At 38.1% G+C, this 26,170-nt stretch overlaps 3 protein-coding genes and 1 non-coding gene across 5 annotated transcripts; 2 read left to right on the top strand and 2 right to left on the bottom strand.

Moving 5' to 3' along the window:
• Positions 1-1,014: 1,014 nt before the first annotated feature.
• On the bottom strand, positions 1,015-1,935 carry LOC106409425 (diphthamide biosynthesis protein 3). The gene is made up of 2 exons (XM_013850067.3): positions 1,529-1,935; positions 1,015-1,231 (listed from the first exon to the last, which is right to left on the bottom strand). Exon 1 carries the CDS (start codon positions 1,773-1,775, stop codon positions 1,530-1,532), a length of 246 nt encoding a protein of 81 aa, XP_013705521.1. The 5' UTR covers positions 1,776-1,935; the 3' UTR covers positions 1,015-1,231; position 1,529.
• Positions 1,936-4,552: 2,617 nt separating this feature from the next.
• LOC106408590 (serine/threonine-protein kinase SMG1) lies at positions 4,553-19,718 on the top strand. Of its 2 annotated transcripts, XM_048737247.1 has the most exons (15): positions 4,556-5,064; positions 5,148-10,041; positions 10,117-10,305; positions 10,615-10,729; positions 11,184-12,225; positions 12,539-12,986; positions 13,196-13,249; positions 13,332-16,197; positions 16,283-16,396; positions 16,552-16,682; positions 17,026-17,118; positions 17,224-17,539; positions 17,640-17,718; positions 17,813-18,122; positions 18,235-19,718. In XM_048737247.1, the coding sequence occupies exons 1-14, from the start codon at positions 4,694-4,696 to the stop codon at positions 17,910-17,912; spliced, it is 10,812 nt and encodes a 3,603-aa protein (XP_048593204.1). In that variant the 5' UTR covers positions 4,556-4,693; the 3' UTR covers positions 17,913-18,122; positions 18,235-19,718. The 2 variants fall into 2 exon arrangements, with proteins under 2 accessions (XP_048593205.1, XP_048593204.1); XM_048737248.1 differs by lacking the exon at positions 18,235-19,718 and having other exon boundaries at positions 4,553-5,064; positions 17,788-18,018.
• TRNAY-GUA lies at positions 18,775-18,860 on the bottom strand. Its single transcript is given in 2 exon segments — positions 18,775-18,810; positions 18,824-18,860. It is a non-coding gene; the product is annotated as a tRNA-Tyr (tRNA).
• LOC106408980 lies at positions 19,266-19,718 on the top strand. The gene has a single exon (XM_013849673.3). It carries the CDS (start codon positions 19,317-19,319, stop codon positions 19,545-19,547), a length of 231 nt encoding a protein of 76 aa, XP_013705127.1. The 5' UTR covers positions 19,266-19,316; the 3' UTR covers positions 19,548-19,718.
• Positions 19,719-26,170: the final 6,452 nt, after the last annotated feature.

The raw sequence follows: 26,170 nt of genomic DNA, 5'->3' as shown, positions 1-26,170 counted from the left end.
GCCGAAATTCCACTAAAATTAAAACAGTCCAAAATCTCCTAAAACACATAATTCAGAGATGAGTTGGAGTAATTCATTCCTTTATAAATAGAGAAAAATAGCAATTTAAAATTTAAGAAAATAAATAGAGATGAGTTGAAATAAGTTTATCTCCAGATACTATTATATAGGGAAATATATAACTAAATTGGAATTTGATTGCAGAGTCTATATGAATCTAATGAAAAAAAAAATGTTGGAGATGTTCTTAGAAAATTTGAAATCCATTGCTATTAATCACACACACACACACATTATATATATATATATATAAGAATTTGTTTCAATTTTAGTAGATTTTAAAGAATTTTATGTTAAAAATACAAAAAAAAACATAAATCTGAAAAACCCTACTAAATTGCTTGTTAAATTTGAAATCATTAAAATTTTACAGATATTTGCAAATTTTATATACATTTTTAAATAAACTAATTACGTACATTTTTTTTTTGTTTTTTTTTTTTTGCGAAACAGAGAAAGAGATTTTTTAATTATGGTGAAAGGGATTTACTAGATGTGCTTGAAACATCATTCACAAAATGTACTGTAGGCTCCTAGACTTCTTGACCCTACTGAGGAAAACAAGTCATAAAACCATCACCAACCTATTTTTATATTTTCCTTTTAGACTTTTTTTTTATATTTTCCTTTATAACAGAAAAATTTCATTATAGAAATGGATATACTTTAGTATATGTTTTTATAGTAGAGTTTTCTTTAAATAAAAATAAAAAAATAATGCTATTTCAATATCAAAATATAACATTATTTTATATTTTCTTTTAAAATAAAAGAATTTTATTATAAAAGCTTATATTGGAACAAACACATATCTATAATAATTATTTTTTATTTAGGTAAAATATAGAGATAGATATTGAAGTAGATTGGAGATGCTTTTAGTTGAGAGTTTTCTCATCTGTCTGCTTCATCAAAATTTCAAACTACAAACACCAAATAAAGAACGTATGCAAAGAAAGCACAAAGCATTCTTCTTTTTTTTAATAATCATCAATGATCAGCAACACAACACACTCTGTTTACTTGTTTATACATGCGGTTAATGTAATAAATAATACCCATAATCTAAGGATGGTGACACACTTCCAACATGGTTTCCAAAACTTTTGCAAAAGAGAACAATCTCCCCTGCCGTTCTCCAATAATCTCCCAACCGATGATACATGACATTCTAGACAGAAGCAAACATATTCTCATGTGAGTAATCCGAAAAAGAGCAGCCTGTACATTTGGTTTTAAGGTGTTTGGTTTTGTTTACGTGTAAATACTTAATTATCTACTCTCGCAAACAAAACTAAAGCTCAAGAAAGTAAATAGCTTTATCTTCTTCCAGCTCAAACACAACAAGAGACGACTAAAACAAGTACTAAAAAGATTACAATCAAATCTACCTCTCAACCATTCGATCAAAGTTAGTTTCAGTCTAGGCAGAAAGTATTGAATCTGAAATCAAATTTGGGAGATTCACCTCACGCGACGGCGACGGCTTGACGACTCTTAGGTTCGTTATTATTCTTCGTATCGTTCTGAAAATCCTCCATGTTGTAGATGACGGTGATATAGAGGGAGCAGCTCGGGCAATTGGCGATCTCCTCGCCTAGACGTAGATCCTCCTTCGTGATCTGGAACAAATCGCCACAAGGGCAAGGATACGTGTACGCTTGAATCTCTTCGTTCCACTCCATATCCTCTATTTCTACATCGTCGTACGACATCGCTTTACCCTCGCCGGAAGTTCTAAAACAAAACTTAACTTTTATTCTTCAATTTAGGGCACACTCTGTATCTGACCTCCTCCGCCGCTACGTTAAAATGTGTAAATATATTCCAAGCCGAGAGTTAGTATTTTTTTTAGTAGTCCATGAACGTTTTGAAGTATCATCGAATTACCCCCATAACTTGTTAAATCCTAAGGACCTAAGGTTTAACCCAAAATATAAGATTGAATTTGATATAGGGCAAATCTCCGAAATAGCACATTTCTAAGTTTATATCACAAAAATAGCACTCAAAAATTAAAATGACCAAAATAGCATTTTATCTTTTGAAAAATTTAAATTTTTTATTTTTCAAAATTTGAAATCTTATCCCCAAAACCTCACTTCTCAACTCTAAACCCTAAAACCTAAACTCTAAACCCTAAACCCTAAATTCTAAACCCTAAACCCTAAATTCTAAACCCTAAACCCCATCCCTTGAGTGCTACTTTTGTGACTTTTGACTTTGAGTGCTAGTTTGGGAACAAAAACTTGATTTAGTGCTATTTTGGTCTTTTTCTCTTTGGTATACTACTCTTTATATTAAACTAGGGGATTGTCCGTGGATCGCGCAAAATATTATTTTATTATGGTTAAATATGATATTTTTAAATACTATTATTTATTTTCTATTTAGTTTTCTTTTAAAAATTTTCCAAAAATATACACATATAATAAAAAAGGAAACTTTTTATAAACTAAAAAAAAAGAATTGAAAAACAAAAATATATGTATATATAATATGATTTCATAAGAAAGGAAAGTTCACAACATATAATATTACATTTAAAAAATACTTTTAAATAACATAAAATATAATTTTTAAGTAATAAAATACTTTCCTTATATCTATATTCTCCTAGATGAAAATTATAAATTTCTATATAATGTGATTTCATTAAAAAACAGTTTACACATATAATCTTGATATTAGAAAAAGAAATCTTATTTATTTTAAAATATAATTTTAAACAATAGCAAATATTTCAAAGTAATAAAAATATTTTTATATATCTATATATTTTCTTAGATGATTACATAAAATAATTAAGTAACATAAACTGATATAATTTTAATTGTCTAAAAATAGTTTATAATTGTAATATTGTAATGTTTTATTTATTTTTCATATATTTAGTTGACTATAATATTTTTCAAGTACAACAAAAAAATATTGATAAATTATATTTTACTTATATAATATTATTTTTAAATAAAATCACAGTTTTTAGTGCTTATTTTTAAGAGATATTAAAAAAACTATTTTAAAAAAAAATAAACGTCGTTTGATCAAATAATTACAAAATAATTTAATGAGGTACATATATTATATTTTATTATTATTAAAGTTATTTTTTCTTAATATTAAATTTGTTTTTAAATTTTATGTTTTTATGTTTGTGGAACTTAATAGAACCATAATCAAAATACAAAGCAAATCTGAATTCTAATTTCTAAGATTATTTAAAATAAATTTTAGTTTCTATTTAATAAATCAAAGACATAAATTATTTAGAATTTATTGAATATTTTATTATTGTAATATTGATATGTGTTCATGAGCTTTCAAAAATGTATCAGCTACTTACGCATGTAACTTCCTATTGATCATAACTTTATTTTCTAATATTTTTTTAAAAACATCAACATATAATTTGGGAAATATTACGAAATACATGCACATTTGACTTAATTAGAATAAAAAAATAATTATACTTCATTTTGAATTTGAAAGAATATATATAACTCAATATACTCACAACATGAGTGATTCGACTAATCCAACTTATATCTAAAATCATAGATTTAACTACGATAAGAATATATATATATAAAAATAATAATTTATTTTATAAATATAAATCATAGGACAACTCAAAAAATATTAAAATGAAAATAAAATATTAACTAACTGTTACAATTCTGTTCTTTTGTAAAATTTATATATATGCATGAGACTTCAGAATATTATCATTTTTTTTATATTAATTTACGTAATTTGGAATCAGACAGTTTAGTTTATTTTTTATTTCATTCTAAGCACAATATATCTTAAGTTATATATTATCTTCATAAAATATATTTACATATCTAAGACAACAACCACCTAAATGCAAATAAGAAATTAATCAAAATTTTAATATATAGAATAAAAAATATTACAGTTGAATTCATAGATGCAATCCAATTTACCCAAATGATAACTAAATCGACCGAAAAACAATAATATCGATTAGATATAACATATATAAAATCATATGTATAATTAAAGTAATACAATATTATAATATATTTATTTTAGAAATATTATAATTAAAGTAATACAATATTATTAATATAAGTGATGCATATAAATTATAAATTAATTTAAAATTAAAAATAAGTAGCAATCAATTATTATGATATATTTATTTTAAAGCCGTGCATGAGCACGGAAAAATTACCTAGTAGTCCATACTTTAGGGTTTCAATTTCGTTAGACAGCTTTTTTTTTTTTTTTTCCCCTATACTTCTTCCATTTTCGGATTTGGCTAACACCCGATACTTCTTCTATTTTCGTTTATGATTTGGCTACATCCGATCCTTCTTCCATTTTCGTTTATTTAACATTAATTAACTTTCTTTGTCCAAAAAAAAACATTAATTAACTTTTAAATCTTATACTACAATTTAAAAGTTTTGTTTTCGAAATTAACCCTAATATTAACATATTGATAACTTTGTCCGTATAGTTTTGTGTGTGTTTTTCTTCCTTAGACTTGAGAAATAAAAACAAACCCAATAATTTTCAGAAAAGAAAGAGATGCAAAATCGAGCACCGGCATCGTCTTCGCCGTTGCAATCGCCACCGTGTTCGAAGCTTCAATTGACTTGATATGATGCAAGGCTTCCACCATCAGCAGCAACAGCAGCTGATTTCTCTTCTCTCGGCAGCTTTACCAACTAATAACCCCTCTTCCTCTTCCTCGGACCCCGTCGCTCCTCCATCAACCTCTGCTGCTGCTGCTGCTGCTAGTACCAATGCTTCATCTCCCTTCAAAAGCAAGAAACCTAAAAAGACCAAAAAGAAGATTTCTTCAGCTCCTTTGGGGCCAAGAGATAGCAAACCGGAGAGGAACCTCGATTCGGCTCGTCTCGCCGCCTTGAAGTCTCTCCACAGAGCTATTACTTACCCTCCCAACTCCATCCTCATCGCTAATTCTGCTTCCTATCTTTGCTCTGGTCTCTGGCAACTTCTCTCTGACAAGTAAATCATTCGCTTCTCCAACCCTATCTTCCTTTCAGAGTGTGATTCGTTATCCCCTCTCAATCTTTTTTGAATCTCTGCAGGTCTTATGATGTCAGGCAAGCTAGTGTTTCTGCGTACGGAGCTCTTTGTGCTATTGTCTGCTCTATTCCTATAGAATTCATTGGAAGACAGAGCCTTTTGATGCTGGTTGATAGCTTCATTGATTGGGCATTGCCGTTAATTAGGGATGTTAGTGTTCAAGATGGGAGCACTGTTCTTGCACTTGAGAGTGTCAGGGAGTTTCTTTCCGTTGGGGATGTTCATGTGATAGATAGGTATGCTTTGCCCATCCTTGACGCATGCAAGTCTCTTCTTGAAGATGAGAGAACTTCTATTCCTTTGTTGAATCAGGCTCTGGGTGTTCTTTTCTTGATCTCTTCCAAGTTTTTTATTTTGTTCCATCCTCACTTCCTTGACATTGTTGATATGTTGCTTGGTTGGGCGTTATTACAAGACCAACCCGACTCTGATAGGCAGATTGTCCTCGATAGCTTCTTGCAGTTTCAGAAACATTGGGTGGGTAATTTAGACTTCTCGGTTGGATTGTTATCTAAGTTTCTTGGTGACATGGATGTATTACTTAGTGATGGTAGTGAAGGAACCCCGGAACAGTTTCACAGGCTGCTTGCTTTGCTTTCTTGTTTCTTAGCGATCTTGCGCTCCACTGCTTCTGGGTTACTAGAGAACAATCTGCTTTATAAGATGGACGAACCTCTGAGCCAAATGATTCCTCGGCTGTTGGGTTTCTTATCTACTATGGGGCAGCGGTTTGGATGGGCAAAATGGATTGAAGATCTATGGAAGTGTTTGACTCTTCTGGCAGAAATATTGCGCGAGAAGTTTTCGACATACTATTTTCCTTCTCTTGAAATGTTATTCAAGAGCTTAGAGCAGAATGATAATGTGAATGTTGCTGTTCATGGCAAGATGACAACTTCTCAGATCCATGGGACCTTGAAAACTAATCTTCAGCTACTGTCCCTACAGAAGCAAGGCCTCCTCTCTTCATGTGTGCCGAAGTTGCTCTGCTTCGAATCTCCACTATCTCGGCTGCGATTGCACCAAAATCGTTTAGTTACCGCAGGCTCTTCTGACACATACATATTCTTGCTTCAACATGAGAGTGAAGAAATTATTCAACAGGCGATGGAGTTATTGATGAATGAACTTGAGTTGTTGAAGACTGTACTTGTGGACTCATCGGGAAGCGAAAACAAGACTTTTGATGTTACAGCCTATGAAGCCTTCTCAAAAAACGAGCTGCTGGCGATGATTAACTTTGATATGAAGGTCCTACTTTCCTGTGTTTCTCTTGGAGGGAGAAAAAGTCTGAGTGACGTACCGAAAATTGCTGCCTTGTATCTTAAGAGGTCAGAGAAGTTAATTTCCTTTGTTTTCGAAAAGCTGAATCCTTTTGAGTCATATGTTGATGCGTGTTCGGAGTTGCAAGTCAGCATTATGAGGATGTTAGAGTGTTTAGCTGCAGTTGAGCTCCTTAGTAACTGTTCCGTGCTAGTTCAGCCGGGCAGCAAGCTTCTTAAAGAAACGAATCATGGGAAGACACCAGTTAAGCATACATTTTTTACCATGGTAGTTGAGCATCTAAGGAAATACAGCTTAACGATGGTTAAAGCTCTTCGTTTTTCATCCCCTCTTGATGTAAAGCTAGCGTCGCTTGAATGGATTCAGAAATTCTGTGAGAACCTAATGGCAATATCGAAGAATCTGAATATGGATGCTTACTTCTGTGAAACATTTCCGTATGCTGGTGCAGTTAGAGATATAATAATGGCGGTTTTAGATGCTGCATTTGATACTGAACCGAAAGTGAGGAGTTTGTCTGCAAAGGTTTTAGAGCTGCTTCTAGTGGTAAAGCTGATACACCCAATTTCATTTTACTCCCTTGCTGAGATCCTCCTTGAAAAGCTTGGAGATCCAGATACGAGTATAAAGAATGCATTCATTAAGTTGCTATCTCATCTCTTGCCAGCTACCCAGTATGTTTGTGGCATGCACAGTGAGGTCGAACATATGGCTCTTAGGCCCGAAATTCTTATGCTAGGAAACGGTTACTTGCATTGGAAGCAAGTCTTTGCACTTAAGCAATCTGACCATCATTTTCAGTCGCAGCAACTTGTCTCTGTCTTGAATTATGTTTCCCAGAGATGGAAAGTTCCTTTTTCTTCTTGGATCCAAGGGCTTATTAATGCTTTTCAGGGAACAAAGGATACGGATGATGGGCATCCTGATGAAAACCTTATCAAGAATGGGTGGTTGGCGATAAAAGCTGAGAAAGGCTCGATTGAGAGAATCTGCTTGGCGAATAACCTGGCAGGCGCTTGGTGGGCTGTGCATGAAGCTGCTAGGTTTTGTGTTAGCACACGTCTCCGTACTAACTTTGGTGGCCCTACTCAAACTTTTGCAGTCCTAGAGCGAATGCTTTTGGACATCACAACTGTGCTGCAGGTTGATAGCGAGCAAAATGTTGTTGGCTCATCTGGTGCCCATCTCTTACCAATGAGGTTACTGTTGGATTTTGTAGAGGCGTTGAAAAAAAACGTGTACAATGCGTATGAGGGGACTGCTGTTTTATCCTCAGCGCCTCAACAAAGTGTCCTGTTTTTCCGAGCCAACCGTAAAGTTTGCGAAGAATGGTTTTCTCGAATATCTGAACCAATGATGAATGCTGGTATATCACTCCAGTCTCACAATGCCACGGTTGAGTATTGCACATTGCGACTTGAGGAGCTTAAAAGTCGTGCAATACTAGTGAAGAAAGAAAAGTTTAAAGTACAGGCTCAGATAACTTCGGACATCTCAGGAATTTTGCGGAAAATGTCATTGGCTTTGAGTCAGAATCATGATACACATGCTCTGCTTGGCGTTAACAAATGGGTATCAATGAATTTAGCTCCTTTGGTCGCAGAAGAAAGTGACAATCAGAAGCGCAGTGATGAATTGACGTTGTTTCCATGGATCACAGGGTTGATTTATCAGTCAGATGGACGATATGAGAAAGCGGCTGCATATTTTGCTCACCTACTAGAGGAAGAGGACTGTCTCAGCTCTATGGGTTCTGATGACATTCATTTTGTAATTGAACGGATAATTGAGAGTTATGCTGCTTTATCTGATTGGAAATCTCTAGATTCCTGGCTTTCAGAGTTGCAGGCTCTTCGTGCAAGGCATGCGGGAAAAAGCTTTTCAGGTTCTTTGACTGCTGCTGGAAATGAAATGAATGCAATACGGGCCTTAGCACGCTTCGATGAAGGCGATATTCAGGGGGCATGGGCTTGTCTTGATTTAACGCCTAAAACTAGTGCTGAGCCGTCACTTAACCCAAAGCTGGCCTTGCAAAGAAGTGAACAGATGCTTCTGCAGGCAATGCTTTTCCAAGCTGAGGGAAATATTCAAAAGGTTTCACATACTTTACAGAAGGCCCGATCAATGCTAGATGAAACCTCACTGGCTCTTTCATTTGACGGATTATCCGAGACAGCGCCATATGCTACACAGTTGCATTGCCTCTATGCTTTTGAAGAGAGTCATCAGATGAGAGAGAGTGAACCTAAGCAGAAACACAATAATTTAATGTTAAGCTCCTGCGTCTGGTCAATGCAGTCTATGATCAATAGAATTCATCGTGATTGCAGCCCTTGGTTAAAAGTTTTACGGACTTATAGGACAATATCGCCGACAGCCTGGGTTACTCTAAAGCTTTGCATGGACTTGTTTGGATTTGCTCGCAAACAAGGAAATTTCTTGCTTGCAAATCATCTTAAAGTCTATTTGAATGATCATGTATCCAGTTGTGATGAGGTTAAGCTGCGGGACTTTCTTATATCAAATTTGCAGTACCAGGGAGCCTTGCTGATGTATGAGGAAAACAAAATTCAAGATGCTGTTGTGGATCTTTGGTCGTTTGTACAGCCAGAGGTAACTGCGTTACATCCAGTATGTTTGGATACTGGTGTGGCCTTCTTAAAGGCAAAAGCATGCCTAAAACTTGCAACTTGGCTCAAAGGGGATGCTAGTTCTCTGGATTTGGAAAAGGTCGTCTTTAAGATATCAGCAGATTTTAACAGAACTGAGATTCCTTCATCTGTAAGTAGCGAGCCTTTGGTATACGAGAGCTCAAAACCAAGCATAAAGGCTATCAGTGAGGAGATGATTGGCACGGTTACAAAAGTGTCTACCCAACTTTGTTCTGCGATGGGAAAATCATGGATTTCATATGCTTCTTGGTGTTTTCGTCAGGCAACGGAGTCTTTTAGCAAATCTAATGAGTCCACCATCCACACATCCTTCTCTTCAAGAATACTTGCTCAAGAGCTCCAACCTGGAACGTTTCGCTTGACTGAAGATGAGACTCAATCGGTGGAGTCTATTGTTATGCAGTTTCTTCAGAACGATGAGTCCACGGATCTCACAAACATTGGGCAAGATGGAAACCATCATACAACTACTGCAGACCATTCCGAAGCAAGGATGAAAGCATTGCAGAAGCAAGTCATTGAAACGATAGAAAACGCCGCTGCAGCTCCTGGTGGAGAAGGTTGTGATTGGGATAGTCTCTCTGTTCATCTAGCTTCCCAGTTAACTGATACACTGCTCTGCGCAAAGGAAAATGGGGAAGATACTGATATAGCACCTATTGTTAAAAGGCTGATTGAAGTTTGGTGGTCGCTGAGAAAAAGACGGGTATCCCTCTTTGGGCATTCAGCACTTGGTTTCACACAGTACCTTCGTTATTCATCAAAAAATCTACGCACTAGTGAGTTTACAGGCGTAGACTATGATCCACTGAACAAAAAAGCTGGTAGCCATACATTAAGATCAACACTGTATATTTTGCACATCCTTCTGAACTACGGAGTGGAGTTAAAAGATACGCTGAGACATGCTCTTTCGATGGTTCCCTTGGAGCCTTGGCAGGTGAGAGCTCTCTCTTATTTCTATGTCTCTGAGATAAAAGCAAATTTCTAATCTCTCCGGTAACAATATTCACAGGAAGTAACACCTCAGCTTTTTGCTCGGTTGAGCTCTCACCCCGAGGAGGTGGTGCGAAAAGAAATAGAAGGCTTACTGATAATGCTGGCGAAGTTGTGCCCTTGGTCCATAGTGTATCCAACACTTGTCGACGTGAATGCTTGTGACGAGAAGCCATCTGAAGAGCTGTTGCACGTAAAGGCCTGTCTGGTATTATTTATACCTTAAACTTCAATCTGATTATAAATTGGTCTTACTTTTATGTCAGAACGCTGCATATATTGCAAGCTAAAGCGACCCACATATCAAACCTGGTGAATGTCTTCCCCTAAAAAGGAATCTCAACCTCCCAAATCCTTAGCTCTTTGCTGATGTCATGGAAATTTTTTAATAGCTACATGTTTGCTTGTATTTTCGCTAAGCTGACTATCATAAACTCTGTCTAACTTTTCGTTCTTTCTTAGACTTGTTTCGTAGGGCTGCACCAACTGATATGTGCTTTGTGATATTCCTATGCAGGCTGAACTATATCCAAGATTAATCCAAGATGTGCAGCTTATGCTTAATGAGCTGGGGAATGTGACTGTCCTTTGGGAGGAACTGTGGCTCAGCACACTGCAAGATCTCCATATGGGTAACCTTAAATTTCTAGCTTATGATTCTTAATTAGGGCAATGGAAGTTAACTCACTGTTGATTACTGTACATTTCTTTATCAGTTGATATGGAACCCTAGCTCGTATTTAAGTGACCTTCGATATTCAACCAAATAGTTGACTTCTTCACGTGCAACATATGCCAATCATATCTAGAATAGGCCGAATATACTTGATCATAACTGTAGTACCAGCTTATCAACTTACTGTAAGTCGGTTAGAGTTTCAGGGTTGCAATAGGGACGCAACATAATGTGTAGAATTTTTGGTGAACATCAATATATAGAGTTCTGAAGATGTTATATTTCTAGAGAGTTTCTCTTGGATTATTTGAACGTCCGATGTTGTTTTTCATTCAGTTTCCTATGTTGTTTCGAAATCACTTTTTTCGGACAGCGAGGTAAGTAAATTTAACTTTCACTTCTTTTTCCAGATGTAATCAGGCGGATAAACCTGCTGAAAGAAGAGGCTGCTCGTGTTTCAGAAAATGTTACTCTAAGCCAGAGTGAGAAGAATGATATAAATGCTGCAAGATATTCTGCAATGATGGCCCCTATTGTTGTTGCACTGGAACGTCGCTTGGCTTCAACCTCTAGGAAGCCTGTAACACCTCATGAGGTTTGGTTCTATGAGGAGTACATAGAACGTCTAAATTCAGCAATATTGACATTTAAAACTCCTCCCTCGCCTGCTGCTCTGGGGGAAGTCTGGCGTCCTTTTGATAGTATTGCCACGTCTCTGGCTTCTCATCAAAAGAAGTCATCAATATCTCTAAAGGAAGTTGCTCCTAGTTTGTCTTTGTTATCATCCTGTAACATTCCAATGCCTGGCCTGGAGAAGCAACCCACGTTGTCTGAATCTGACACTTCACTCCAGGGAATAGTCACTGTTTCTTCTCTTTCAGATCATGTGACGATCCTTCCAACCAAGACACGACCTAAAAAGCTTATTATGATTGGCTCAGATGGAAAGAAATATATTTATCTCTTAAAAGGCAGGGAAGACTTGCGCCTTGACGCTAGAATTATGCAATTGCTTCAGGCAATTAACACTTTCTTCTGCTCCTCTCGAGCTACAGATGGTGGTACTATTGGCATTCGCTATTATTCTGTCACTCCTATTAGTGGTAGAGCTGGTCTAATCCAGTGGGTAGACAATGTTATAAGCATATATAGCATTTTCAGGTCTTGGCAGACACGTGCCAAGCTTTCCCAAATGCCACCATCAGCTCCTGGTAGTGCAAAAAGTCCAGATCTACCACCTGTTCCTCGACCAAGTGATATGTTTTATGGGAAAATGATTCCGGCCCTAAAGGATAAAGGTATAAGAAGAGTGATTTCACGAAGAGACTGGCCTCATGATGTTAAGCGTCAAGTACAATTGGATCTTATGAAGGAGGTGCCAAAACAACTACTGCACCGGGAACTTTGGTGTGCTAGTGAAGGGTTCAAAGCCTTCGCAACAAAGTTTAAAAGGTACTTAGCAAATATAATTTTAACACTCAACTGCTTTAATACCTCTAGGAAGCCCTAGCGAACAAAACAGCATGCCCTAACAAAAAAGTTTCTCTTCATTTAAAAGATTACGAAGTGATCACTATTTTCTATAAGGCGATTGTTAATTGGGTTTGGGAACGTTGTCTGATTGCCTTAGAAGTGGCTATATAGATCAGACCTGCTGTTTTAGTCCCATGATCTCTTATGCTGCTGTGATATTAGACATCATCACACATTTACTTCGGTTATTTTGTTAGCGTGAAAATAAAGTTGAGAAATTCCTGATTTACAGGTACTCTGGTAGTGTCGCAGCTATGAGTATAGTTGGTCACATGCTCGGCCTTGGGGACAGACATTTGGATAACATCCTCATGGACTTTTGTAGCGGGGATGTGGTACATATAGATTACAATGTCTGTTTTGATAAAGGGCAACGGCTTGAAGTTCCTGAGATAGTACCATTTCGGTTAACCCAGACAATGGAAGCTGCGTTAGGGTTGACAGGTGTTGAAGGCACATTTAGAGCAAATTGTGAAGCTGTTCTTGGTGTTCTGAGGCAAAACAAGGATACACTTTTGATGTTGATGGAGGTTTTTGTTTGGGACCCACTTGTTGAGTGGACCCGAGGAAATTCCCATGATGATGCTGCCATTGGTGGTGAGGAAAGAAAAGATATGGAGGTTGCCGTTAGCTTGAGTTTGTTTTCATCAAGAGTGCAAGAAATTCGTGTTCGGTTGCAGGTAAGCATTCATTGCACCAAAGTAGATATAATACATCATAATTGTTCCGTTCTCGTTTATGTTCATTTGTCACTTATTTTACAGTACGTGTCTTCTCCGTGAAATTTAAAATTCTGTAGAATTAGCATTACGTGCCACTTACTATGACATAGTTAGCTTGATTTACTTGCATACTCTTAACTATACTGGTTTTACGTTGTTCCTTTCAGGAGCATCATGATCTTTTACTGGCTGCGTTGCCTGCTGTTGAATTGTCTCTGGAGGTAAAGATGGTTTCTTTCAGTGTCTATGAATTGATATTGGTCCCGTTTGCTAGCTTAATGATGGTGAAATTTTTTGTTCCAGCGGTTTTCCAAGGTGCTGAATCAATATGAGATCGCATCATCTGTTTTTCTTCAAGCTGATCAAGAAAGGTCAAAACTCAGTCTTCGCGAGACGTCTGCGAAGACTACAGTTGCAGAAGCAACTTGCAATTTAGAAAACATCCGTGCTTCTTTTGAGATTCAAGCTCAAGAATTTTCTCGAGCAAAAGCCTTGGTCTCTGAAAAAGCTCAAGAGACAGCTGTTTGGATGGAGCAGCGTGGAAAGATCCTTGGTGCCTTACGAAGAGATATGATTCCTGAAATTACTGCCCCCACAGTGTTGACGGACATATTGGGTTCTTTGTCCTTGACATCTGCTGTTCTGGTTGCTGGAGTTCGACTGACTGTAGTTCCGGAGCCAACACAAGCACAATGCAACAATATTGACAAAGAAATTTCTCTTCTAGTCAACGATCTCAGTGACGGCCTCTCCTCTGCTTTGGCTGCACTTCAAACATATTCTTTGGCTTTGCAAAGAATTTTACCTCTGAACTACCATACAACAAGTCAGGTATATGATTGGGCGCAAGTCTTGCAGTTAGCTGCGCGTGCTCTGTCTACGGATATCTTGTCCCTTGCCAAAAGACAGGCTGGTGAACAATATGCAAAAGTACACGGGGATGACTCTCAATCTGTCAGGAACTGCTACGATGATCTGTGGCGTAAAGTTGAAAAGTATGCAGATGATGTAAAGAAGTTGGAGGAAGAGTATGCAGAACTGGAAGCCTCAAGTGGAACGGGACCCGAATCGAAGGCCAAGAATCGTCTCTTCTATGGTTTGATTAATTATGTGCAGTCTCCAGGATTTGTGGAAAGCACCAATGCTGGTTTATCTGATAAATATGAGGCAGCCAAAAGAGTCAATCTTCAGGACTCTGGAAAAAGAACGCTTAAAGATTCTGGAGAAAGAACGTTGAAGGCATTGGATTTGTTACACACATCCATCAGTTCACTCTATGATCGGTCAAAGGAAAAAGTACACTATATTTTGAATGCTTCGACGGAAAGAAATGATTTAAATGAAAGCCTTGTATCCGAATCTAGGAGTCTGAGCACTAATTTAGAGGCGCAGATAGAGATGTGCATGATAGTAGTGGACTTTCTTAACGAGGTAAAACATTATGCTGGTCAGGAGATTTCTAGTGTGGGAGAAAGTTTGGCTGGGTCTGCTCACCGTGTTGAAGAGAACTGGGCTTTGATCTTCCACAGAACCTTGCTTTCATCGAAGACTTTAATTGCACAAATGACAGACGTTGTTGTACCTGATGTTCTTAAAACGTACTTGTTAAGTAATTCAGATCTCATGGATGCCTTTGGATTGATCTCTCAGGTCCGTGGATCCATAGATACTGCACTGGAGCAACTCGTAGAGATAAAGGTGGAAAGAGATTCCTTGGTTGAACTTGAGCAAGACTACTTGAAAAAGATTGGCCATATCACTGAGGGGCAGCTAGCTCTTGAAAAAGCAGCTTTGAAAAGCAGGGAACATCTATCCTGGGAAGAGGTTGAGGAATTTGCTTCTCAAGGAGAGGCTTGCCGGACACAGCTTGACCAACTTAAACAATCATGGGGCCAGAGACTATCATTGCTCGTAAAGAAAGAAGAGCAGGTTAAAAATGCTCTTGTCTCAGCTGAGAAACAGTTTCGGCTGCTCACTAATGCAGATGAATGCAAGAAGCTTAACAATCTCAGAATTTCAGGGATATTGGTTGAATTGGTTAAGCCTTTCAGGGAATTGGAACAGCTAGACAAAAAGTTATCCTCCTTAAGCAGCTCAGCTGTTTCTATGTCAGATTTGCTCCCTGCTCTAGGGAATCTCCTCAGCTGTGAGCTGTCACCAGCTGAGAGCATATGGCGTTTCAGAAATGTACTTAATGATCATTCCTTCTTCATCTGGAAAGTAGGCATCATATATTCATTCCTTGATTCATGCATACATGATGCTACCCTGTCAGTGGATCAGACATTAGGATTTGAGCAGCTAATTCTCTTTATAAAGAAGAAGTTTGAGTTCCAACTTCAAGAACGGGTAGATTGCTACCTAGCAGGAAGCGTTGCTCCTGCGTTTTTATCTCAGATGGATAAAGAAAACGAGCGTTTGAAACACTTCTCAGAGGAAAGAAGTACTAGAGAGGATCAAGTGAAGCCAGAATATAGTCATCTGAAACAAGTCCATACAATGCTCGAGGAATATTGCAATGCTCATGAAACTACTATCGCTGCAAAATCAGCAGCGTCTCGTATGAAAAAACAAGTTAAGGACATAACTGATGCTCTTCGTCGGACAAGCCTTGATATTGTTCAAATGGAATGGATGAACGACGCTACATTGACCCCTTCACAGAACATTAGGACTTCATTGCAACAAGTATTTGTCAGTGATGATAAATTTTATTCTAGTTTCTTAGACCTCAACAGAGCTAAGTTGCTGGAAACTATACGTTCTGCTATTCCCCAAATAACTAGGTCGATAGAAAGACTACAAGCTTGCGAGAAAAACTCAATCGCAGCCGAAGGACAACTAGAGAGAGCGATTGGGTGGGCTTGCGGTGGATCTAGTTCTGTTGCAGCTGGAAATTCTTCGGCCAAGATGTCTGGTATTCCTACCGAGTTTCATGACCATTTGTCAAGACGCAGGCAGTTGCTTTGGGATGCTAGAGAGAGAGCATCAAACGTTGCCAAAATCTGCATGTCTCTTCTGGAGTTTGAAGCATCCAGAGATGGAATTTTCAGAAATCCGTGTGAGGCTCTTGAGGGTGATCCGAGAATCAGGGGGGACTCCAGGGCATGGCAGAAAACTTATATGAACTTAGTTGCGCGACTGGAGGTTACTTATCAATCCTTCACACGTAAGTGATTGAATCGTTTTGATAGGAAAAAAAAATTGCTCGTACATATTGCAGATGTAACATTGTTTCTAAATTACTATTTTAGATGTTGAACAAGAATGGAAACTTGCACAAAGCACCTTGGAAGCTGCTTCGACTGGTCTATATTCTGCCACAAATGAGCTTTCTATTGCTTCTGTGAAAGCTAAGTCTGCGTCAGGTTAGATTCTTTTATCCTCTTAGCCTAGAATTCCCACTTTCTAGAAAGTGCATTTCGTTTACTACAATCTCATGCCCTAGTCGTTGTTTTGTTGATTAGGCAATGTTGCTGCATATAACAAATATGATTCCATATCTATATATTTAACTTTACAGGTGATCTGCAAAGTACTATTCTGTCAGTGAGGGATTGCACACATGAAGTTAGTGTTGCATTAGCTTCTTTTCTCCGGGCATCAAGAGGCCACACTGCTTTGACCACTGAAACTGGTGCACTGCTCAAAGAGGTATTTTTATTAGCGTTAGCTTTTCTGACTTCCAAATTTATCATACTGAAGTGTTGCTAGGATATTATAGTTTTTACTTGAAAATTCGAATCTTAACTCTACTTGTCGGAGATTAGAACCATCTGTCCAAGCTCTCTTACTTATGCGGTGAACTTTTTACATTCTATCTCTGGAAAACTCAGATACGACTGATTATATATAGTCTGCAATTCTTTTGTTTTTGAGCTAAATGTGGTATCAGATCTTTAATGTGAGCCTCTAGAACTAGAGGATTTAGTGACAACGATTTTGTATTCGCTGATATACATGCTAGGTATATGATATATTGTGTGATAAATTGTAGGTTCTCGCAACAACAGGGGATCTGCATGATGTTCATAGTTTGGGAAAGGAGGCAGCCACTTTACACCGTTCTCTCGTGGATGATCTTTCAAAGGTGGTTTACATCTTGCACGTCTCTGCTTATGGTTTTAGACATGTTTTGATTTTTCTTGCTATTCAAAAAAACGTAATGCCTTATAATTCTTAAATAAATAAACAGGCAAATGCAATCCTTGTTCCGCTAGACTCAACTTTGTCAAAGGATAATGCTCTTATTGCTGAAGTACTGGCCAGGGAAAGCGAGACAGACATTGAAGTTTCGTCCATTCATGGACAAGCTATATATCAATCTTACGGTGAAAAAATTGGAGAGATCTATCAGAACCTTAGACCTTTGGTACCATCTGTTGCATCTTCGGTGAAGGGTCTATATCCAATGTTAGCTAGGCTCGCACAAATTGCAAGTGAACAGTCTGAGGTTCAAAGTGATGTTATTGCTTCTCCTCCAACACGGACACATACTCGAACCACAAGAGGTTAGTCTATCAATCCAAAAGTGCTTCCAATTAATTATGTGCCGAAATTCCCCCAAGAAAATTGAGAACCTAAGGCGGCTTCTTGCAATGATAAATACAGGTAAAAATGCTTATGCACTCTCAGTTCTCAAGTCCATGGAGATTAAGATAGATGGTCGAAATATTATTGCTGATAACAGGTACGTTTCAAGTATCCAACTTGCCAATAAACTCTTTATTATTAAGACTGTAAATAAAACTCGCATCAGCAAGTGTTGTTAACGATTTGTATAGGGAGGTTAGTGTTCCAGAGCAAGTGGATTATCTAATCAAGCAAGCCACAAGTGTTGATAACCTCTGCAACATGTATGAAGGTTGGACTCCGTGGATTTAGACAAGTGTTTTGAATCAGACCGAAGTTTGACCAACATGTCGCCTCAAGTCTCGGAGAGATGCCACATCATGTTATTGCTGACGCATTTAGTATCTCATGATGTTGCACTCAACCGGTCATTGGTATTAGAAAGCGGATCTATCTTTGTGATTGGAACAGGCATGTCTACAAACGGATGTTATGCTTGAACGTTGTGGCTGTGTTATCGAGGTAAGCTATTTGAAAACTCAAGAGACAGATCCATTCCATTTTGTAACTTACTTCAGTTCCATTTTGGGGTGTGAATTTCTCACTCATCTTCATCTGTTGCTACCACTTTCAGCGCACTAAATGCGGCGTAAAGGTCTTGGAATCATCAGCAGAACAGTGTGAAAGACATCTCATAGGAGACTGCGTGTTAAACTTTTGGAGCTTGTTTGAACAGAGCTCAGATGTACTGTTGCTCCTAACCTTCCAGATGCAGCAGCACGATGTTAAACTCCAATCTCCTCTGGTGTGTGTACACTATTCAAATAAGTTTGTGTATGTTTTCACAATCCATATGAGAAAATAACGTATGAGCACTCTCAGTGATGGTTAGACCAGAAACTATTATTTTGCATTTTCTGTTTCAAAACTACTTTTGAATGAAACAAACGCTTAACTTGAACAACTAAAACACGGAAGGAATGGCTAAGAAATGGATAATATCAATCCAACTCGGATTACAATCATTCAAAGATGAAGCTATTCAGCAAAATAGTGCCAAGTGGGGTTTGAAAATAATTAACAATTGAATAAGATAAGAAAAAGTGTGGAATCGGCACAGACTATATGACATGTCACGACTCACTCTTATTAAGAAAGAAAAAAGTAGTAAAAATCCAACCTGCCGGAATCGAACCAGCGACCTAAAGATTTGCTGTCACAGACTACAGTCTTCCGCTCTACCAACTGAGCTAAGGTCGGTTGTTGGATATTCCAAGCACATAACTAATTTGTATTAAATCCTTGTTGAAACCAGCCGTTGGTTTTGTTTTGTTTTGTTTTTCTTTTCTGATCTTCAAGCGTGCCCATATATTTGTATAACTTGTAAAATTCAAGAAGGCGCAACGGGAAAGATTTTTTTTAATGATTTGACCGGCTATTAGATGAAAAACTTTGTACATATCTCAATAAGACATTTCTTCTTGACTTGTATTATTGGATGGTCCCCAAGTGTAAACCCCACACCACCAAGGTACCCACTTTTCTCCTTTCTCCATCAATGACACAAAGTATATCAAAACCCATCGAACTTACCATGGTTTTCTAACTCAAAATGACTAAACAACCCTCTCCTTTCATTCTCTACATAAAGCTCACATGGGTCTCTCTCTCTCTCATTCATATTTTCAAATTAGTATCAACAAAAAAAAAAAAAGAATGGCAAAAGCTATGGAGGTCTGGGTGGGAGAGATGAAAAAGATGGGTGAGAAGATAAACCGTAGAAACCCATTGATGCAAAAGAAGAAGAGTACATCTTCTGTTGTGTCTGAACAACAGCAAGGAGAAGAAGAAAGAAGGCTTACACAAAAGGTAAGAGAGAAAGATGAAGCTGCAACCATGTCTGAGATCACTGTGTGTCTTCTCATGGACCGTTTTGTTCCATGGTGATACAATTATTTTGAGATGGTGATGATGTGTATACATATCTAGATTTACATGTATATCTTTGTCTATAGAAGTTGTCATGTTCTTACATTTCCTTGTAAATTTATGATAGCGATGTGTGTTTAAGAGCAATCATCTATTCTGTATATCTGTTCAATCAAGAATGTTCAATTATTAGACCGGGAATCATCTGAAGATGGAACTTTCCATTCACTCTGAAAATATGAACAGTCATAGGACACACACCATTCTAATAACAAGAAATAATGACAATTATAGAGTTCTTTTTACACAAAACACTACATAATTATTTGCCTATCATATTTGATCATTTTGTTGTCGAACATATACAAATTACATAATTATCAATCAGATTCAAACGATATTTCCAATTTAAAAAAAAAAAGACCATATGAATACCTAAACAAACTAGAAGTCTAAAGACTAAAGTGATCATTTGTTCATTAAACGTCGAAGAGAAATCACCTCCAAGGCCCATCTTAATGAAGCCCGTTACTTCAGGCAGCCCATCTCTACATATTACGAGATGAATTAGCAGAGTTCGAGATCAAGGTAATATAATAAAAGGTTTTTCTTGGGTTCACTTTCAAAATAGTTTGTAAAATAAATAAATAAAATACTAATAGCTCCAAAAAACAAAATTTAACTTTGTTAAAGCTGTCATTAAAATACTAAACTCTAAATCCTGAACACTAAATCCTAACTAATAATTACTAAATAATCTAAACAATATTGCACATACTGATTTATTGTAACTAGTTGTCGAAATTATAGAAAACATATATTATGATTTATCAATTATTTTTCAATGAAAATTAGGTATTCATAAACTATATAAAATAATTTTAATGTTTTTAATAAAACTAATGGAATATATGTCCTATATAAGGAATTATATTTGTATATAATCCATTAATATCTGGCCCCATGCTAGTCACATTTGTGATTTTATCTGGATATTGACATTCAATATAATAGTCTGATTTCACAGTATATTTTCTTGTATTCGTGAAAGACCATGCCATAGAATCCGATGAAATAACCGACTAACATGAATGCTTGCAATGATGGGTATATCCTCAGGATCCAACATGTGTTGTATTGAGTGCATATCTCACATTTTTGTCAGTGTAGCTATTAACTACTGTAAATTAATAATTGGCTTGGTTTCAGACAAGGGGTTAAGATCGAGGGTCATCCCAAATTGAGATATACGATTTTATTCCAACCCTTTTGATTAGTCATTGTAGGAAGTTGGTTGTGAAGACTCGAAGAAATCAGAACCGGTTTTGGTTCGATTAATGATTGTTAATTGTATTCCGGTTTAGGAGTCGGTTTAATATCATTGTAATACGCCGTCGTATCACGTCATCGTCTTTCTTCTTCGAAAGTTTGTTACAGAGTGGGGTCCACAGCTAGAGGCCGTTGACTGCGGTTGTTATCTAGCTTGTGTGACGAGTTGTAGAGTGTGTAGATCATTCTGGGAAACACGGGGAGAGAGAAAAGCGATAGAGAGAAGTTAGATTCGACGGGGTGAGTGATTTCTCTTGGGGCTTTTCTGGTGAGAGTTACGGCGTTGATACGGCGGTGTTGAATACACTGAGCTTAGTGGATTCCGAGGTGATCCTCGGCCAGACGTAGAGTCGCGGTTTGCGCTCGAACTGGATAACATCTCGCTGTGTCTTTATTGTGCTTTCTAGTTCTTGATTCTCGCGTATCGATTAGATTGATCTAACGAAATCGTTTCATAGCTGTGATTGCTTAGCATTGATCTTAATCTCTGGTTGATTCGATTCCACAACAAGTGGTATCAGAGCCTAGGTTTCGCTATCTAGGGAAGGAATCGAAGGCGGCTGATCGGCATCGACGAAAGTATATCGTCAAGATGGCGAAAGCGAAGGTTGAGATGGAAAAGTTCAATGGCTCGATCGATTACAACATGTGGAAGGAAAGGTTACTGGCGAACCTGGATCTTCTTGGACTTAGGGATGCTCTTATAAGTCAAGAAGAAGATCTGAAGAAGTCTGAGGATAAGCTGGAAGATACGAAGCTTAAGGGAGATGCAGATGAATCTGATTCGAAGCAACAAGTCGATGCATCTTTGGCTGAGAAGCAGAGAAAAGTACGAAGCACCATCATCATGTATGTGACGGATCAGATCTTGAGGAAGATCATAAAGGAGAAGACTGCAGTTGGTATGTTAAAGATACTGGATGCTCAGTACATGTCTACGTCGCTCCCGAACAGGATGCATTTGAAGCAATGCTTATATGGTTATCGTATGAATGAGTTACAATTGAGAATAACATTGATGAATTCCTGAGAATCATAACAGATCTGAGTAATGTCATGGTGGAGATCTCTGAAGAAGATCAAGCTATCTTACTCTTGATGTCACTCCCAAAACAGTTTGATCAGCTGAGGGATACATTGAGATATAGTAAGACTACTGTGACACTTGATGAAGTTATTAGCTCCATCCATTCAAAACAACTAGAGTTGGGAGTGAATGGGAATGGCAAGGGGAGCAAATCTCAAGGTGAAGTGTTATACTCAAGCTCTAATAACCGAGGAAGATCAGGTACAAGAGACTCAAATCAGAGCAAGTTCAAAGGGAAGGGTAGATCGAAGTCTCGAGGAAAAGGGAATCAACCTACCTGTTGGACCTGTGGTGCTGAGGGACATTTCAAAAGAAACTGTCCTAAACGAAGCCATGACAGAGGAAAGGAAGCGACAAAGGAGACTGGTGAGTCGTCTGCAGTAACTGGTATCAAGTACATTGAATCTCTCACTGTGTCAGAAGTAAACGTTGCTGAAGCATACGACTACAGAGAGATTTGGATAATGGATACTGGCTGTTCTTTTCATATGACTCCAAGAAGAGACTGGTTCATAGATTTTGAAGAACGGGATGTAGGATAGTAAGAATGGCTAATGAGTCTACATCGTCTGTCAAGGGAATTGGCACGGTTCGTATTAAGACATCTGATGGTAGCTTCGTACTCATCAAGAATGTGAGGTACATTCCACAGTTTTCTAGAAATCTGTTGTCACTTGGAGTGTTTGAAAGTGAAGGCTGTTCATTTTCATCTGAACAAGGTTACTTGAAGTTGACAAAAGGATGCAGAACAGTTCTAAAGGCCAAGAGAGAGAGAGTAACTTGTGTTTTCTTCAGGGAAGTAGTCACGTTGATGAAGTGAACCTGGTTTCTGTGGAAGATGAGACAAGCTTATGGCATAGTAGACTCGGACATGTAAGTCAGAAAGGGATAGACGTTCTAGTCATGAAGGGGCTGCTTGATAAGAAGAAGATATCAACTTTACAGTTCTGTGAGAGCTGTATAGTTGGGAAGGCTCACCGTGTCAGTTTTGGCTCCGGTCAACACACAAGCAAGGCGTGTCTTGAGTATATTCACGCTGATCTCTGGGGCTCACCCACAGTTCCTCAGTCACTCGGAAACTGTCACTATTTTTTGAGTATAATTGATGATCACTCACGGAAGGTTTGGATTTATTTCTTAAAGACAAAAGACCAAGCATTTGACAGGTTTGCAGATTGGAAAAATCTTGTTGAAAAGCAGTCTGGTCTCAAGGTCAAGACGCTGAGAACTGATAATGGACTTGAGTTTTGCAATCAAAGGTTTGATGATCTCTGTTCAGATCAAGGTATAGCAAGGCACAAGACTATCCCTTATACACCACAACAGAATGGTGTTGTGGAAAGAATGAACAGAACAGTTCTGGAAAGAGTTAGGAGTATGTTGGATGAGTCTGGTTTACCTAAAGTTTTCTGGGCAGAGGCTGCTAACACTGCTGTGTATCTGATAAACCGAACCCCATCTGCTGCTCTTCAGAATGAGATACCTGAAGAAATTTGGTCAAAAACAGTTCCGCAGTTTGGCCATTTGAAGAAGTTCGGCTGTGTGTGCTATCATCATTCTGATGAAGGAAAACTACAGCCTAGAGCTAAGAAGGGTATATTCATTGGTTACCCTACTGGAGTAAAGGGTTACAAGGTCTGGTCTTTGGAAGATAAAAGAAGTATCATAAGCAGAAATGTTACTTTCAAAGAAGATGAGTGTTACAAAGAAAGTCATCTGAACACAAAGAGAGTAACACAACTTTTCTTGATGTAGAACTCGGTATATCCAAAGAGAAGGATATGAGTTCAGGTGGAGAGAGTCAGGAGGCAAATCAAGATAGTGTGGTTAACACTGATGTGATCGCAGTTGAAAGTAGTGATTCTGAAGAAGATCTTTCAGATCAAGAAGGCTCTGGAGGGGAGACTGTAACGGGGAGCTATCAGTTAGCTCGAGACAGAAGTAGAAGAGAACCAAAGCCTCCTAAGAAGCTTGATGATTACGTCTATCTAGCATGTATGGTTGCTGAAGATGGAGATATGGTTGAACCAAGTGATTACAAGTCTGCAATGAGAGATCCTCACAGGAAGAAATGGATTCTTGCATCTGATGACGAGATTGATTCGTTGCAGAGAAATCACACTTGGGATCTTGTAAAGAAACCAAAAGGGAGAGCTGTAATAGGATGCAAATGGATTTACAAAAGAAAACCTGGAATCTTAGGAGTAGAGGATCCAAGGTACAAGGGCAGGCTTGTAGCAAAGGGCTATGCTCAGAAGGAAGGGGTAGATTACAACGAGATTTTCTCTCCTGTGGTTAAACATGTATCCATAAGATACTTGATGTCGATTGTGGTTCAAGAAGACATGGAGCTGGAGCAGCTAGATGTGAAAACCGCATTTCTTCATGGTGATCTTGAAGAAGAAATATACATGACTCAACCTGAAGGATATGAAGAAAAAGGTAAAGAGGATTGGGTATGTAGACTGAGAAAGTCCTTGTATGGTCTCAAGCAGAGTCCGAGACAGTGGAATAAGAAATTTGATGAGTTCATGAAGGAGATTGATTTCAAAAGGAGTTGTCATGATCAGTGTGTCTATATCAAGCGGGTAGGTGGAGTGTTTGTGTACTTGCTACTATATGTTGACGACATGTTACTCGCAAGCAAAGACATGACAATCATAAACAACATTAAAGATCAGCTAAGTTCAAGGTTCGAGATGAAGGACTTAGGAGCTGCAAGGAAGATTCTTGGAATTGAAATCATAAGAGACAGAGCTAAGGGGACTTTGATCTTGTCACAAGAAAGTTACATGGAGAAAGTGTTAAAAACGTATTCAATGGAGAATGCTAAGAGTGTTAACACGCCTATTGGAGCTCATTTCAAACTGATGTCAGCAGATCCGAAGCGAGTAAGAGTGGATGAAGAATACATGAGATCAGTACCATACTGCAATGCTGTTGGAAGTCTCATGTATGGTATGATAGGTACTAGACCTGATCTAGCTTACCCTGTCGGACTAGTGAGTAGGTTCATGAGTGATCCGGTCAGAGAACACTGGGATGCAGTCAAGTGGATATTGAGATATGTCAATGGGACTCGTCGCATGAGTTTGAAGTTTGAAAGGGCAGAGGAGTTCAAGATTGTGGGGTTCTGTGACTCTGATTTTGGAGGTGATCTTGGTAGGAGAAGATCCATATCAGGCTATACTTTCTTGTCTGGTGGGTGTGCTATAAGTTGGAGATCAAGCTTACAGAAGGTTGTAGCTCTATCAACAACTGAGTCCGAGTACATCTCGCTAACTGAAGCATCAAAGGAAGCTATTTGGCTAATGGGTCTTTGTGAAGAGTTTGGGTATAAACAAGCAAACATTGAAATCTTCTGTGATTTTCAAAGTGCTAGGGCTCTTGCGAAGAATAATGTTCATCATGAAAGGACGAAACATATGGCGAGGAAGTTAAGTTTTGTCAGGAAATTGGTGGAGGAAGGTGAAGTGCAGGTGTCAAAGGTGCATACTGATAAGAACCTTGCAGATACCTTCACGAAAGTATTGCCGGTAAGTAAGTTCAAACATCTTTTGAGCTTACTGGGCGCCTCTGTACATTGAGAACAGAAGGAAACTCGAGGATAGAGTTCATCTAAGCTCAGCGTGAAGTCTTGCAACCAAGGTGGAGTTTGTAGGAAGTTGGTTGTGAAGACTCGAAGAAATCAGAACCGGTTTTGGTTCGATTAATGATTGTTAATTGTATTCCGGTTTAGGAGTCGGTTTAATATCATTGTAATACGCCGTCGTATCACGTCATCGTCTTTCTTTTTCGAAAGTTTGTTACAGAGTGGGGTCCACAGCTAGAGGCCGTTGACTGCGGTTGTTATCTAGCTTGTGTGACGAGTTGTAGAGTGTGTAGATCATTCTGGGAAACACGGGGAGAGAGAAAAGCGATAGAGAGAAGTTAGATTCTACGGGGGTGAGTGATTTCTCTTGGGGCTTTTCTGGTGAGAGTTACGGCGTTGATACGGCGGTGTTGAATACACTGAGCTTAGTGGATTCCGAGGTGATCCTCGGCCAGACGTAGAGTCGCGGTTTGCGCTCGAACTGGATAACATCTCGCTGTGTCTTTATTGTGCTTTCTAGTTCTTGATTCTCGCGTATCGATTAGATTGATCTCACGAAATCGTTTCATAGCTGTGATTGCTTAGCATTGATCTTAATCTCTGGTTGATTCGATTCCACAACAGTCATGTATT

The sequence above is a fragment of the Brassica napus genome, chromosome A7 (genome assembly GCF_020379485.1).
Source record: "Brassica napus cultivar Da-Ae chromosome A7, Da-Ae, whole genome shotgun sequence".
Taxonomy (NCBI): Eukaryota; Viridiplantae; Streptophyta; class Magnoliopsida; order Brassicales; family Brassicaceae; genus Brassica; species Brassica napus.
Note: the sequence above shows the minus strand (reverse complement) of the source record. Positions and strands in the feature narration are given on the sequence as shown.

Bases quoted from the DNA above. Each gene is read 5' to 3' on its own strand.
- LOC106409425 (XM_013850067.3), bottom strand. From the start codon at position 1,775: ATGTCGTACGACGATGTAGAAATAGAGGATATGGAGTGGAACGAAGAG.
- LOC106408590 (XM_048737247.1), top strand. From the start codon at position 4,694: ATGATGCAAGGCTTCCACCATCAGCAGCAACAGCAGCTGATTTCTCTT. The intron at 10,730-11,183 runs GTAACCTTAAAT...TTCTTTTTCCAG, and splicing joins ACTGCAAGATCTCCATATGG to ATGTAATCAGGCGGATAAAC. The intron at 17,719-17,812 runs GTACGTTTCAAG...CGATTTGTATAG, and splicing joins AATATTATTGCTGATAACAG to GGAGGTTAGTGTTCCAGAGC.
- LOC106408980 (XM_013849673.3), top strand. From the start codon at position 19,317: ATGGCAAAAGCTATGGAGGTCTGGGTGGGAGAGATGAAAAAGATGGGT.